Here is a 17,185-nt window from a genome sequence, read left to right as displayed (position 1 = left end):
TCTGACTAGATGGACCTTTGTTGGCAAAGTAGTGTGTCTGCTTTTTAATATGCTATCTAGGTTGGTCATAACTTTCCTTCCAAGGAGTAAGCGTCTTTTAATTTCATGGCTGCAGTCACCATCTGCAGTGATTTTGGAGCCCAGAAAAATAAAGTCTGACACTGTTTCCACTGTCTTCCCATCTATTTCCCATGAAGTGATGGGACCAGATGCCATGATCTTAGTTTTCTGAATGTTAAGCTTTAAGCCAGCTTTTTCACTCTCCTCTTTCACTTTCATCAAGAGGCTTTTTAGTTCCTCTTCACTCTCTGTCATAAGGGTGGTGTCATCTGCATATCTGAGGTTATTGATATTTCTTCCGGCAATCTTGATTCCCGCTTGTGCTTCTTCCAGCCCAGCGTTTCTCATGATGTACTCTGCATATAAGTTAAATAAGCAGGGTGACAATATACAGCCTTGATGTACTCCTTTTCCTGTTTGGAACCAGTCTGTTGTTCCATGTCCAGTTCTAACTGTTGCTTCCTGACCTGCATACAGGTTTCTCAAGAGGCAGGTCAGGTGGTCTGGTATTCCCATCTCTTTCAGAATTTTCCACAGTTTATTGTGGTCCACACAGTCGAAAGCTTTGGCGTAGTCAATAAAGCAGAAATAGATGTTTTTCTGGAACTCTCTTGCTTTTTTGATGATCCAGTGGATATTGGCAATTTGACCTCTGGTTCCTCTGCCTTTTCTAAAACCAGCTTGAACATCTGGAAGTTCACGGTTCACGTATTGCTGAAGCCTGGCTTGGAGGATTTTGAGCATTACTTTACTAGCGTGTGAGATGAGTGCAGTTGTGCGATAGTTTGAGCATTCTTTGGGATTGCCTTTCTTAGGGATTGGAATGAAAACTGACCTTTTGCAGTCCTGTGGCCACTGCTGAGTTCTCCAAATTTGCTGGCATATTGAGTGCAGCACTTTCACAGCATCATCTTTCAGGATTTGAAATAAGCTCAACTGGAATTCCATCACACCAAAAGGTTATTTTCCCTTATAGGTTATTGCCAAATATCGAGTGTAGTTTCCTGTGCCATAGAGGAGGTCCTTGTTGGTTATCTATTTTATACATAGCAGTGTGTATCTGTGAATTCCAAAATCCTCATTTACCCTCCCCCTTTCCCCTTTGGGAACCGTAAGTTTGTTTTCTATGTCTGTGAGTCTGTTTCTGTTTTGTATATAAATTCATTTGTATTCCCTGTTTTTAAAAAATTCTACATATATTCTCCATAAGCAATATCATATGATACTTGTTTTTCTCTGACTTACTTCAGTTAGTATGATCATCTCTAAGGTCCATCATTCTCTTAGCTTTGTTGAGAGCACCTTAGGAGGGTGAGAAGGACTAGGAACGTCAGCCTTTTCTACCTGTGGGTAGATGGTTATGTGTTTTCCCATCTTGGTTCTCCTTGTGTGGCTCAGAAAGATTGTTTTAATGTGCTTAATTTTAAGATGCAGAAAGGATCTATAGAGACTTCCCTGGTGGTCCCATGGTTAAGAATCCAACTGCCAATGTAGGGGACATGGGTTCAGTCCTTGGTCTGGGAAGATCCCACATGCTTACGGAGCAGTTAAGCCCGAGAGCCACAACTCGAGAGCTGATATGCTGCAACAAAAGATCCTGGAGCCACAACTAAAATCTGACAGCCAAGTTAAAAAAAAAAAAGTATTTGTGTTTATCACTAGGTGAACAGGAGCAGAGAGGAAGCTGTGTTCTAGGAGAGAGGTAGAGGGAGGTTGGAGCTGGAGGCAAGGGAGGAGGTTAGAGAGCCTTAATGTGATGAGGCAGCGTCTGAGATGGACTCTAGGCTGGGGGACATTGACCTCTTTCCTTGAGGGACTGTGTATGGTTCATAGAACACCATTCCTTTTAAGAAAGGACACCTGCCTTGGTAATCTGGTTTGAACCAAGGAGCCTCCTTTCAAAACCACATGGACATACCTTGGTTCCATTTCAGTTCTCCAAGATTTAGTTTGCAGGGACCTTAAAGATGCACGTTGCCATCAAGCAACAAGAAAATCCACAAAGACGCCTTTTAGGTACAATGTGTGGGATTTTGTTGCCGCTGTGGTGGCTTTCATTTTTATCTCCTCCATGATTTGCAGCTTTTTACGGAAGCAGGGGACAATGGGGAAGGCATGGAAATGGTCTCTGTGGGCCACGGTAATGAAAACTGTAAATAGAGTGAAAATTAAACAGTCTAATAAAGCTTAAAATTCCTTTTCAGAATGCACTGGCCTCTTTGCAAGCTATTATCACAAAGCCATTGGGGTCCTCTTTTGCATTGAAGTTAGTTAGTCACCACCTTTATTGGCCCTTCGGAATACTCATTAAAGAAAGTGAAACTTCATTACACTTAACTGACTAAATTGACCTTGTAGATTCAATTCATTCTCTGGCTTTGCACAACTGAATAATTATCTATGGTAAATTACCTTCATTGTATGTATGCACGGCTATAAAAAGGTGGTATCCAACAGACGTTCACAGTGTTCCACGGTGGGGGGTCAGGAACAGCACTGATTTCATGAACAGACTTGGGGTTCTATCCAGAAATGCTTCTGATACTTGTATTATGAAGGGGCTTAAATAACATAGTAACAAAGTAAGGAAATTTACACCAGCAATATTTGCACATTTTAAAGGAGAATCTAGATAAAGACAACTCAGTAAAGATTTTTTTTGAGCTGAGTTTTCTGAGTTGAGTTTTTAATTTTTTCCTCTATCAATTCCATTAAAAAAAATCACAACCTGCTATATTCTCTTGTGCCTTTCCCAAAAGATTAGGAATATGGTTAGTCTCGGTATTGTCAGAAAAAACAAACTGAAAAACTGCTTTCAAAGTAGTTTTGCTTGCTGAAAATGGGGCCTGGGAAGTTTTTTAACTATATGAACTTGGTTATCTGGAAGCAACCTAAAAGGTTCATCGAAGGAACTAGTTCAGAAAGGGTGGTATGTCACGCAGTGGAATACTATGCAGAAATAAAAAGGAGTGCTTTTGTTGATATTGAATGATCCCTAGGTTATATTTTTCTTTCTTTCTTTTTTTTTTTTGAGATTGTCATATGGTTTATTTTTTTTTCATTTATTTTTATTAGTTGGAGGCTAATTACTTTACAATATTGTAGTGGTTTTTGTCATACATTGACATGAATCAGCCATGGAGTTACATGTATTCTCCATCCTGATCCCCCCTCCCACCTCCCTCTCCACCTGATTCCTCTGGGTCTTCCCAGTGCACCAGGCCCGAGCACTTGTCTCATGCGTCCAACCTGGGCTGGTGATCTGTTTCACTATAGATAATATACACACTGTTCTCTCGAAACATCCCACCCTCGCCTTCTCCCACAGAGTCCAAAAGTCTGTTCTGTACATCTGTGTCTCTTTTTCTGTTTTGCATATAAGGTTATTGTTACCATCTTTCTAAATTCCATATATATGTGTTAGTATACTGTATTGGTCTTTATCTTTCTGGCTTACTTCACTCTGTATAATGGGCTCCAGTTTCATCCATCTCATTAGAACTGATTCAGATGAATTCTTTTTAATGGCTGAGTAATATTCCATGATGTATATGTACCACAGCTTCCTTATCCATTCATCTGCTGATGGGCATCTAGGTTGCTTCCATGTCCTGGCTATTATAAACAGTGCTGCGATGAACATTGGGGTGCACGTGTCTCTTTCAGATGTGGTTTCCTCAGTGTGTATGCCCACCCTTGGTGTGTATTTCCTCGGTGTGTATTCTTTCTTTCTTTCTTTTTTTTTTTTGATTAAAGCAATTGCTAAATGTTTATTTTTTTAAATTTATTTTAATTGGAGACTAATTATTTTACAATATTGTAGTGGTTTTTGCCATACATTGACATGAATCAGCCATAAATTAAAAATCCAGGTGCAGAACAATGTGTTTATTATGATTTATGTTAAAGGGATAGAGAAAATGATGTATGTGTCTATGTTTACACATGTGTAGAATGTTGTTGAAGAGAAACGCAAGAAACTAAATCTGTTTGTTGTTCCCTCTGAGGAAGGAAACTGGGCAACCGAGAACAGGAGTGGAGAGGGAAGCTTTCTCCTTTATACCTTTTTGTACCCCTTGATTTTTGAATAATAGATTCTTGAAATAGTAGATAGGTAATAATAGACTCTTGTTAATCATCTTAGCTTCAGAACAGAAACATGATTATCTAGACTTGCATTGTCCAGTAGAACTTTCATGTTCCATGTCTACACCATCCAACATAGCAGCCACTAGTCCTGTGTGGCTTTTGAGCACTTGAAAGGTGGCTTGTACAGCTGGGGGACTAAAATTTTAATTTCCTTTAATTTTAATTAATTATATTTAAATAGCCAAGTGTGTCAGTGGCTACCATATTGATTAGGTGCAGATCTAGAGTATATGACTTAGGGTGTCTCTCTGTTTAGACCAGAATAAAGTTTAGTTGTGTATTGGGAGAAATAATTATTAGTTTAGGCTTTCACAGTAACATTTATTATTATTGTAAATCTAAGAAAATACCCACATTTTCTTTTTACCCTAAAATTTAATGCCATCACGTATTTCTTTTTAAAAATTTATTTTATTGAAGTACAGTTGATTTGCAATGTTGTGTTAATTTCTTCTGTACAGCAGAGTGATTTAGTTATACATATATATTCATTCTTTTTCATGTTCTTTTCCACTGTGATTAATCACAGGATATTGAATATAGTTCCCTGTGCTATGTACAGTTAGGACCTTCTTGTTTATTCATTCTATGTATAATGGTTTGCATCTACTGTCTAACCTTCCAATCCATCTCTCTTCTGACCCCTGACCCCCTCCCCCTTGGCAACAACAGATCTGTTCTCTGTGTTTGTGAGTCTGTTTCTGTTTTGCAGATAAGTTCATTTGTGTCATATTTTAGATTCCACATATAAGTGATATCGGATGGTATTTGTCTTTCTCTTTCTGACTTGCTTCACATGGTATGAATATCTCTAAGTCCGTCTATGCTGCTGCGAATTCCTTTCACATATTTCTTGAAATAACTATTAGTCAAGTTTGAAAATCCTTTTTATTACCCAGGAAAATCATTTTAATGGAAATGCTGTCTTTTTGTACTCTAACTTGGAAAAAGTCTATTTCTGAGCGGTTTGTTTTCTTATCTATAGCACAAACCCTATTTGTGTGTCTCCCTCCAGTGTACTGTGCCGGGCACTTTGCTCTTGAGCCCAGCAGCTGTTATGTGACAAGGGGGCAGTTTGCATTCTTAGCCAGCAGCTGCCAGAAGCGTTTCTAATCTGGTTTTGGCAGGAAATAGTGCACAAGTGGAAGCCAAGTTAAAAGAAGCTTGAAAAATAAACAGAATGATTTCAGATACCCCTTAGTATATCATTCATATTTCTGCTTAATTTGCTCTAGTTATTTCTTAACTTGACTGGAATCTGAACCTTTCTAGGGCAGAGCTCTATCTAATTGTCTTTGAAATCTGGGGTCTAACCCAGGGGCTGGAATATGCCAGTAGGAGGTCACTATTATTACTCTTGCTGTTATTATTAGTAGTAATGATTGACTTTATTGCAGATTTGTTTAATTGATTGTTACTAGCTTAAAACTGTTGTTCATCTGGGATAAACTGGTTGTAGATAATTAGTGGTTATGAGTCCCTCTTTTCTTCCCCTTCCTACTACACAGTGCCTCCCACCTTCTGCTCTAAAGTATGACATTTTGAACATTCTGTAAAGATTATTTATTCATCTCTTCTGTAAGCACATGGATTTTTCTTGTACACACATCCTAATTTAATCTGTCTTTCTTACAGAGTAAGAGGTTTTCAGAAGGCAAGGGCATCGGTGTAAAACACAGTACCTTTTAACAAATTTTTATTATTTTTTTATTGAAGTATAGTTGATTTACTAACTAACAGTATACAGCACATTCAGTTTTATATATGTGTGTGTGTGTATATGTATGTATATGTATGTGTGTATATATGTGTATATGTGTGTGTGTATATATGTGTATGTGTGTGTATATGTATGTGTGTATATATATGTATATGTGTGTATATGTATGTGTGTATATATGTATATGTGTGTATATGTATGTGTATATGTATATGTGTGTATGTATATATATATGTGTGTATATATGTATATGTATGTGTTTGTGTATATATACATATATGTGTGTATATATGTATATGTATGTGTTTGTGTATATATACATATGTGTGTATATATGTATATATGTGTGTGTGTATATACACACATATACATATATGTGTGTGTATGTATATATGTATATGTGTGTATATATATGTATATGTGTGTGTATATATGTGTATGTATATGTATGTGTGTGTATATATGTATATGTGTATATATGTATATGTATGTGTATATATGTATGTGTATATGTATATATGTGTGTATGTGTGTATGCATATATGTGTATAATATATGTATATGTATGTGTTTGTGTGTATATACACATTTGTGTGTATATGTATATGTATGTGTTTGTGTGTCTATATATACATATATACATATATGTATGTATGTGTATATATATGTATATGTGTGTATATGTATATGTGTGTATATGTATGTGTATGTGTTTGTGTGTATATACATACATGTGTGTATGTATGTGTATGTGTTTGCGCGTGTGTGTGTATACATATATATTTGCATATATATGTGTGTGTAAAGGTCAGTTTTCATTCCAATCCCTAAGAAAGGCAATGCCAAAGAATGCTCTAACTACTGCACAATTGCACTCATCTCACACGCTAGTAAAGTAATGCTCAAAATTCTCCAAGCCAGGCTTCAGCAATACGTGAACCGTGAACTTCCAGATGTTCAAGCTGGTTTTAGAAAAGGCTTTTTAGTTCAAAAAGAACAGAGATCAAATTGCCAACATCTGCTGGATCATCGAAAAAGCAAGAGAGTTCCAGAAAAACAACTACTTCTGCTTTATTGACTACGCCAAAGCCTTTGACTTTGTGGATCACAACAAACTGTGGAAAATTCTGAAAGAGATGGGAATACCAGACCACCTGACCTGCCTCTTGAGAAACCTGTATGCAGGTCAGGAAGCAACAGTTAGAACTGGACATGGAACAACAGACTGGTTCCAAATAGGAAAAGGAGTACGTCAAGGCTATATATTGTCACCCTGCTTATTTAGCTTATATGCAGAGTACATCATGAGAAACGCTGGGCTGGAAGAAGCACAAGCTGGAATCAAGATTGTCGGGAGAAATATCAATAACATCAAATATGCAGACGTCACCACCTTTCTGGCAGAAAGTGAAGAGGAACTAAAGAGCCTCTTGATGAAAGTGAAGGAGGAGAGTGAAAAAGCTGGCTTAAAGCTTAACATTCAGAAAACTAAGATCATGGCATCTGGTCCCATCACATCATGGGAAATAGATGGGGAGACAGTGGAAACAGTGTCAGACTTTATTTCTCTGGGCTCCTAGATCACTGCAGATGGTGATTGCAGCCATGAAATTAAAAGATGCTTACTCCTTGGAAGGAAAGTTATGACCAACCTAGACAGCATATTAAAAAGCAGAGACATTACTTTGCCAACAAAGGTCCATCTAGTCAAGGCTATGGTTTTTCCAGTGGTCATGTATGGATGTGAGAGTTGGACTGTGAAGAAAGCTGAGTGCTGAAGAATTGATGCTTTTGAACTGTGGTGTTGGAGAAGACTCTTGAGAATCCCTTGGACTGCAAGGAGATCCAACCAGTCCATCCTAAAGGAGGTCAGTCCTGGGTGTTCATTGGAAGGACTGATGCTGAAGCTGAAACGCCAATACTTTGGCCACCTGATGCGAAGAGTTGACTTATTGGAAAAGACCCTGATGCTGGGAGGGATTGGGGGCGGGAGGAGGAGGGGACGACAGAGGATGAGATGGCTGGATGGCATCACTGACTTGATGGACATGGGTTTGGGTAGACTCCGGGAGTTGGTGATGGACAGGGAGGCCTGGCGTGCTGTGATTCATGGGGTCGCAAAGAGTTGGACACAACTGAGTGACTGAACTGAACCGTGTATATATATATACATACAAACTTCCCTAATGGCTCAGCTGTAAAGAATCTGCCTGCAGTGAAGGAGACAGAGGAGATGCAGGTTTGATCCTTAAGTGGGGAAGATCTCCTGGAGGAGGAAATGGCAACCCACTCCAGTATTCTTGCCTGGAAAATCCCATGGACAGAGGAACCTGGTGGGCTACAGTCCATGGGGTTGCAAAGAGTCGGACACAGCTGAAGTGACTAGGCACGGCATGATTCCTTCATGCAGTGCTTTGAGGAGGATATATGTGTGTATGTATGTATATATATGTGTGTGTGTGTGTGTATAGATATATATTCTTTTTCAGATTCTTTTGCATTATAGGTTATTACAAAATGTTGACTATAGTTCCCTGTGCTATACAGTAGGTCCTTGTTGGTTATCCATTTTACATATAGTAGTGTGTATATGTTAATTCCAAAAGTAGTACCTGTTTCAAGTGAACAAAAACTCCTCAAGTGGTTAGACCAAATAAATGACTTCCTTTTCTTTGTCTCTAAAGAGGAAGTGTTACTTGTATCTTATCTTTGGGCTGCAGATCGTTCTTTCTATCCAATTCCCAGATGGCCCAGCCTCCTGTGTCCCAGAAGGGGTAAGAGGTTGGGTGTGGGCCACACAGGGGCGCTGAGTGTGGACAGAGCTGCGCTGAGCACTGTTTGTTTCTGGTTGCAGACCTTCACTGCCTGGTGTAACTCCCACCTCAGGAAAGCTGGCACTCAGATCGAGAACATCGAGGAAGATTTCCGGAATGGCCTTAAGCTCATGCTACTTTTGGAAGTCATCTCAGGTGAGTCTTAAACATTTTTCGTAGGTGTTATACCCAGTTTGTCTGAGCAGTAGATATGTATGCGTCTGTTTTTTTTTTTTTTTTAAAAAAAAAAGCTCCCTTTGAACCTGACTGGGCAAGAACATGGTATTATTGGCAAAGAATACTTTCCAAAGAGCAATCTGTCTGGAGTTATTTTTCTCTTCTAAAAGAGGAGCGAATTCTGTTTAAAACGGACTTATTAAAATAATGTTTCTGCCACCCACCTTGAAACAGAATGAGAGAAGAGAAAATGACATTTATATAACTCCTCACCAGGCTGCCCTGTCCAGGTTTAGTCCAGCTAGTGTGTATTCCAAAAACTGTCTTTCATGCCAAAAGCCAGTGTATACATTGGCTTAACTCTGCAAACAGGAGTCAGAGTTTCTGAGGGGTTATACCTTGCCCTGAATGTCAGCTAGCTGGTTTAGACATTGGACTGGAGAATGGATGAAGGCAGGGCTGCCCTGATCTGGGTATCCTCATATTCCCATGTCTGAGATGAGCCCTGCAATTTGAATGAGGCTCCCTGACTTCTCATAGCTGGTCAGCTACTCCAGTTGCTGCGGGGGCCCCAGCCAGCTTTTTTCTTACTTATTTAAACATTGGCTCATAGACCAAACAAGGCTCTCCCAGCAGGTCTGAAAAGCATATGGAGTTCATAGCACAGCCTCTGCTCTGGTGCATTTCATCTTGAAAGTATTGTGATTTACAAAAACTGGAGACACACGAGGAACAGTCAGATAACTATTTTTGTTTAAGGAGGGCGTGTACTCTGAATTTTGTCATCTTGATTCTGCATCAAGGGGGCTCTTTTCTCTGTGTCTACACGATTCTTTCTTCACCCAACAGGGGAAAGGCTGCCCAAACCTGACCGAGGAAAAATGCGATTCCACAAAATCGCTAATGTCAACAAAGCCTTGGATTACATAGCCAGCAAAGGCGTGAAGCTGGTGTCCATCGGGGCAGAAGGTAAATGGGGTGTGATGGGAAAGTGCACCAACCCCCCCACAGGGCAGTGGGCCTGCAGCTGGTTGCCTTCTTCCCTCTCTGTTCCCTCCCGCCATCTCCTCTTTGCCAAGCTCTGGGTACCGTGAACAGGAAACAAGGCTCTAAAGTTGTTTGAAAAGAATAGAGTCAAATAGAGCTGATACTTGCCCCTCGAATATTAAGCTTTTAACTTATTACTGTACTGATTTAGCATGAAACAAAGATGGCTTCTTTTTTTAGGCATTTATCTTGAGAACACAGCGTCTAGATTTTAAGAAGATATTGCCGTAATCCCAATGACCTTGTTGTTCTAGGATGTGATAACTTAGGAATGAATGTGGTTTGAACTTTATGCATTCGTGTGTGTGTGTGTGTGCTCTGTCATGTCCGACTCTTTGCAACCCCATGAACTGTAGCCCACCAGGTTCCTCCGTCCATGGAGTTTTCCAGGCAAGAATACTGGAGTGGGTTGCCATTTCCTTCTCCAGGGGATCTTCCTGACTCAGGGGTTGAATCTGCATCTCCTGCATTGTCAGGCAGATTCTTTACCACTGAGCCACCTGGGAAGGTGGTGTCAGATTCAGATTTAGACGGTGTCAGATTCAGAACTAGGCAGATGCATTTCCTGACCCTAAACATGGTCCTAAAGTAAATTGTTTTAGAAAATTGGATCCCAGAGATTACAGATGGGGAGTTTTGAGTGTGTCTGTATTCCATTGGCAATCAAAGAGGCCCAACTAAAATAATTGTGGCAAGGCTGACAGATATGAAACTGTGGACTGGACAAGATTTCCATTTGAAAAATAATCGTAGCCTAAAGATTATGACTTTGGAAGAACTAAGGTGATCGGCAGTGAAAAGAATCAGAACCTGTGACATTTCTTAAAAAATAATTTTAACTTGAATAATTTTTCCTATATTACACATAATAAAGAGAAACTCTTTATACTTTGTGCAGAAAAATGAATAGAGTCAGATACGCTGCTGTCTCCTTAAGACTAATCATCTGAAGGAGAAAGAGTTTGTACAGCCCAGCGAGTTTTTTAAAAAGTTGAAGTATAAGTGCTTTACAATGTTATGTTCGTTTCTGCCATGCAGCAGTGTGAATCAGCTGTGTGTACACGTACATCGCCTCCCCCTTGAGCCTCCCTCTCACTCTCCACATCCCACACCTCTAGGTCATCACAGAGCAGCGCGCGGATCCCTGTGCTACCCAGCAGCTTCTTCCCACTCGCTGTGTCTTCTCCGCGTTGTAGTGTGTATACGTCAGTGCTTCTCTTGGTTTGTCCTCCTGTCTTCTTCCCCTGCTGTGTGCACAAGTCTGTTCTCTACATCTGCATCTGTGTTCCTGCTCTGCAAATAGATTCATTAGTACCATTTTTGCAGATTGCATATATATGCATTGATATACAATATTTGTTTTTCTCTTTCTGACTTACTTCACTCTGTACACCATACTTTAGGTTCATCCACATCACTATAGCTGACTCAATTTCATTCCTTTTTATGACCAAGTAATAGTCCCTTGTAAATATGTGAATGTGAAGTCGCTCAGTTGTGTCCAACTCTTCCTGACCCCCCAGAAGGTAGCCTGCCAGGCTTCTCTGTCCATGGGGATTCTCCAGGCAAGAATACTGGAGTGGGTTGCCATTTCCTTCTCCAGGGGATTTTCCTGACCCAGGGATCGAAACTGGGTCTCCCGCATTGTAGGCAGATTCTTTACTCTCTGTGCCACCAGGGAGCTTTATACGACTTTTCTATCTATTCATCTGTCAGTGGACATCTAGGTTGCTTCCATGTCCCGGCTGTTGTAAATAGTACTGCAGTGAACATTGGGGTACATGTGTTTTTTTGAATTATGGTTTCCTCAGCCCAGTGACTCTTAATAAGAACTAATAGGAAGGATCTCCATTATCTGTGGGAGATTGGGAGTCCTGGTGAGTCTAGCAGGAGCTGAGACTACTCTGCCATTCATTTATTTTGCAGCTGAATCCAACAGCCTGCCAACTGGGGAGCTTGAGGAGAAGGATCAGAGTAAAGATGAGCCTGTGCTCTCTGTGTGTGATTATTTAGAACCTTAGCATGTCTAGTCTTTAAACCTGGGTAATCCCTGGGTTGTTTTCAGTGACTTTACATATGCAAGATCTGTGCTCATTATTAACTTAGAATTTATTTAAACTGGAGACATTTGGTTATGAACACCACATTTATAACTAGCCATGCTACGACAGTTACAAAAACAGAAACTGGTCTTTCCATATGTTATTTTCCAATAGCTCTGAAGTAAAAACTTACAGAAGACTCACAGGAATACTTTATGTGCTGAGTATGTTATCTTTAACCTCATTTTTTTGTTGTTTTTCCTTACCTAAAGAAATTGTTGATGGCAACGTGAAGATGACGCTGGGTATGATCTGGACCATCATCCTGCGCTTTGCTATTCAGGATATTTCAGTTGAAGGTAAAAGACTTGATATTGAGTTGATAAAGTCAAGTTTGAATAGAGTTTTGTAAAACTGAACAGTCACTTACATGATTGAATGAAAGATGCCTGAGTTGGGTTTTCACGAGTTTTCTATTTGTATGAAAAAAAGACCCCAGCAATGCTGTTTCATTCATGGGGGTGGAATCATTTAGGAAAAGATGAGCACATGTTCAGAACAGAAGTCGCTTCTTTAAATGAGTATTTTTTTGAGCTTTTTTATTGCTTATTATACTGTCGGTTCATGATTTTAACAGTTCTTTAGACTTCACAGCTTGAAACCCTTTTTTTCCAAGTGCGAAAAGATAATCAATTGAAATCTGTTTGTTCATTCCTTAGTTCTTTTTTAACTTCCTCTGTCTCTTATCCTTCACTCCCTCCCTCCTCTGTTTTTTTTAAAAAACAAAGTCTGTATCGTCATCCTATCTTTCAGCCCAGTAACTGTTCCATTGTTGTAATATAATCCCAATCCTTGGCCTTGCCACTGAAGATGCAAATCTTTAGTCTTTTACACCCACTGCATTCCCAAATATTTTGATGAATTCAGCACTGTCAAAAGTGTCAAATTGACGTTCTTAAAATTAGAACTTGGCTTGTTTAGCACTTGAATCACAAAATGCATAGCTGCACGTTATACTTAAGGGTAGTCTGACTTGTTCAACCTTCTCCAAGTTTGTCACCTAACAGATAACCAGGCACCTGAATGGTAAGGGCTGAGAGTATTGTTTACAATTCTGTCTTGGAATTTCTCTAAAGATCAAACTAAGATATAATGATATTAAAGCCTCAATAATTCAAGCTCAGGAATAGTAGCCAGCTTGAATTTACTGAGTCATACACTGGACTTTTTTAAAGAAATATTTACTTATTCATTTATTTGACTGTGTCGTGTCTTAATTGTGTCATTAGGATCTTCACTGCAGGCACATGGACTCTCTAGTTTTGGTGCATGGGCTCCGGAGCATCTGGGCTCAGTAGTTGCAGCTCTCGGGCTTAGTTGCTCTATGGCATGTGGGATCTTAGTTCCCTGACCAGGGATCAAACCCATAACCCCTGCATTGCAAGGCAGATTCTCAACCACCGAACCACCAGGAAAGTCACTCATACAATGTACTCTTATTAAAGTACATTCCTTTCATGCTTGTGAAAATAATAAGATGCTTTTAAAAAATTCCTGCTTTATTAAGAAAGAATAATTTGTAATCATCTAATCACTTTTATATACTTCTACATTTAAATATTTAAATAGTTGAGCCCACTTTGTAGAACAAGTTGAAAAATCTTGTTCACATCATTGCATTTACTACACTAGCAAATCCTTTTCCCACAGATATTACAGAGGTGAACTTGACCTCAGGTTTTTCTGATTGGTTACATTTTAAGTCACTGATAATATTAATTGAAAACTTAATTCTAGTTCAAATGTAACTATGAATGGTATGATCCACTAGAGATTTTCCCCCAAATTATTATTAATGTGCCCAAGATAAGATAATCAAATCATGGTTTTTTTGTAAACCATATCATGATAGAAAGATTTTCCAATGACAAAGAAATAAACATTCAGAAGTGTGATTTCACTGGCAAAGTGCTTAAATCTCTTCAAACAGAAGTCTTTTGGTGTCCTACACAGTAGATAATTTGCTAATTTATTTCTTTATTTGCTTAACTTTCATGGAGTCATTTCTTAGAAACCTCACTTAATTTCTGTAAATGTACAGAAAAATTGTCTAATTTATTTAAATGACATATATTGTGTAGAAAAAAGCATTGTCATTTAGACTGAATTCTTTGAGAAGCCGCTCTCCATCAACAGAAACGACGGGCCTCTTCTAAGAAGGAAAGTGAGAGGCTGCCGTATGAGCTGTTGAGGGCAGTGCAGAGATGCCTGAGTAGATGCAACTCCTTGGTGGTGTGGTTGTTCGTGATGGAATGGCAGATGGTACTGCCCATTTACAGCATGCTTTGTACACCCACCGTCAGGGTTTTGTGTGTGGACTTTTCAGGTTTAACCCTCACCTGCAGGGGGTGAGGTGTGCTTCAGTCATGTACTATTTGGCACAGGCTTGTAGCCTTCCGTTGAAGCCTCAAAGTGAAATTGGGGTGGGAGAGAGTCAGCTTTGTTACAGTAGCCAATTCAATAGGGAACATACTTGCTTCAGCATTCATGGTCTAAGAGTGTTCAGACATACTCAAACAGAAACTAGGTTAAACTCATGATTTTTCTTGCCTGGGGAATCCCATGGATGGAAGGAGCCTGGTGGGCTACAATCCATGGGGTCGCAAAGAGTCAGACACAACTTAGTGACTAAACAATAATGATTTACAAAATGACTTACAAATCTAAGGTTGAGGGACTTCCCTGGTGGTCCAGCAGTTAAGACCTTCCCTTCCAACGTGGGGGGGGTACAGTTTCAATCCCTAGTTGGGGAGCTAACATCCCCTGCCTTGGGGCCAAACAAACCAAAACAAAAAGAACAATATTGTAACAAATTCAATAAAGACTTTAAAAATGGTTGTCAAAAAAATCTTTAGGAAAAAATCATAAATCTAAATGTAAGCGGCAGTTATAAGATTGTATTAATCTACTTTCTGTATGTTTACTTATCTAAGTTTTTTTTTAATTTCTTTTTTATTGAAGGATAATTGCTTTACAGAATTTTACTGTTTTCTGTCAAACCTCAACATGAATCAGCCATAGGTATACATATATCCCCTCCCCTTTGAACCTCCCTCCCATCTCCCTCCCCATCCCACCCGTCTACGTTGATTCAGAGCCCCTGTTTGAGTTTCCTGAGACACACAGCAAATTCCCGTTGCCTATTTAACATGCGGTAATGAAGTGTCCATGTTACTCTTTCCATACAGCTCACCCTCTCCTCCCCTCTCCCCATGTCCGTAAGTCTATTCTCTATGTCTGTTTTTCCACTGCTGCCCTGTAAATAAATTCTGCAGTACCATTTTTCTATATTCTATCTATATGTGTTAGAATACAATATTTTAAAATATGGAACACTTCACAAATTTTCGTGTCATCCTTGCACAGGGGCCATGCTAATCTCTGTATCATTCTAATTTTAGTATATGTGCTGCTGAAGTGAGCACCAACCTAAGTTTTATTTAAAGTTTATTTTAAAAGTTTGGATTATCTCCTCCTATTGTACTTTTTCTTACTAATTCCATTGGCCAGAACCCCAAAGGCAGGCTATTATGTGTATAGCAGAACAGCTAGCTATGAAGTGCCATATTTCAATATCTGTATGAATATTACAATAAAGTCTTAGAACTTTCAGTCTTTTTCCTTAACAGGAACTTGTTATTAATAAGAGACATGATCAGGAGCCATTCAGATTATTCTTGGAGCACATGAAATTTGGGGGGTTGTATTATTTCATCTGGATTATGGGTCAAAGAAAAGTCTGAACTAGAAATGGGAAGTTTAGAGAAATGATTATAGAATACTTATCTTGATTTGAAAAAGTCAACCTCATACTGAAATAGAAGACCAAGGCCCAATTTTGAATAAGAGTCCACACGTTCAGGTTTTGAGGAGCTGTTTGGATGTATGAAACTTTGGATCCTCTAAGAAGCAAGTGCCAAGATGGTGTTAGAAGTTGTCATAACCTGTTCAGGCTGCCATACAAAATACGATAGCCTGGGTGGCTTAACAGAAATTTATTTAGCTGGAAGTAAAGATCAGGTTGGCAGCATTGTTAGTTTCCAGTGAGGGCTCTCTTCTTGCTTGTAGATGTCTGCCTTCTCTCTGTGTCCTCACATGGCAGAGAAAAAGAGGGAAGGGAGAAAGACAGGAGGGAAAAGAAAGAAAGAGACAGCAGAGAGCTTGCTCATCTCATAAGGGCACTAATCCCATCATGAGGGCCCTACCCTCACGACCTCATCTAACCCTAATCACCTCCATCTCTAAGTACCATCACACTGGGGGTTAGGCCTCCAACCCATGAATTTGGGGGGGACACAGATATTCAGTTTATAGCAGAAATGCTAGAGGTTTGTTGGGGGAAATGCCTATGGGGGGAGGATAAGATGAGGGGAAGCAGCAGATGGCAGGGTGCCTTCAGGCATAGTGCCTGGCTGACACTTGTGCTGTTGAGAGAAGGACTTGGGAAAGAAAAACGTCATTCTGCAGAGTGGTCCTCAGGCAGCTTCAGCCGGGCGGATGGGGGAGTCCCTCGGCCTCATTGCTCTCAGCGGAGTCCCGCTTGTGGCAGGAATGGCCCCACTCTGGTGCCCCTCCCTTGCTCAGCCTGGGGCTGAAGTGTATCCTCAGGGGGATGCAGGGGTGATTCAGAGCGTGGCAGCTGGGACGTCAGGTCTGTGCTGCGCTCCCAGCAGTGAGACATTTAAGCAGTGTCGTCATGCCTGCTGCAGCAAGGTACCTCTTGTTCTTGTTTTGCCACACTGTGTGGCATGCGGGATCTTAGTTCCCGGACTAGAGATGGGACCTGAGCCCCCTGCAGTGGATGTGTAGTCTTAACCCCTAGAATATCAGGAAATTGCCAGCAGTGGTTGCTTTTTTGTTTTTTGTTTTTTTCACCTTGGTCAGAACCCCAGTGGCCAAACGTGGAATTTGCCAATAAAAACCTCTAAGTATTTTAAAATCACTGAGAGAATATAGAAGGGAATACATTTCAGACACAGTGGCCTCTCTGAATTCCATTTACTTAAGAATATACATTTTAAATGAGATCAGTGACAGGTTGTGCATATGTGTTAGTTGCTCGGTCGTGTCCGACTCTTTGCGACCCCATGGACTGTAGCCCCCAGGCTCCTCCGTCC

General features: G+C 40.0%; 1 protein-coding gene and 1 non-coding gene across 2 annotated transcripts in view; one reads left to right on the top strand and one right to left on the bottom strand.

Moving 5' to 3' along the window:
- The window catches only part of ACTN2 (actinin alpha 2), a 78,031-nt gene that overhangs the window by 24,852 nt on the left and 35,994 nt on the right, over positions 1–17,185 (top strand). Inside the window, exons 2-4 of the mRNA XM_043925974.1 lie at positions 8,784–8,898; positions 9,769–9,888; positions 12,281–12,367. Of these exons, the coding sequence (XP_043781909.1) occupies positions 8,784–8,898; positions 9,769–9,888; positions 12,281–12,367 (322 nt within the window). The remainder of the gene's footprint in view (positions 1–8,783; positions 8,899–9,768; positions 9,889–12,280; positions 12,368–17,185) is intronic.
- Positions 15,390–15,493, bottom strand: LOC122709709. Its single transcript, XR_006345683.1, has one exon. It is a non-coding gene; the product is annotated as a U6 spliceosomal RNA (small nuclear RNA).

The sequence above is a fragment of the Cervus elaphus genome, chromosome 15 (genome assembly GCF_910594005.1).
Source record: "Cervus elaphus chromosome 15, mCerEla1.1, whole genome shotgun sequence".
Classification (NCBI taxonomy): Eukaryota; Metazoa; Chordata; class Mammalia; order Artiodactyla; family Cervidae; genus Cervus; species Cervus elaphus.
This window is presented reverse-complemented; position numbering and strand designations above follow the sequence as displayed.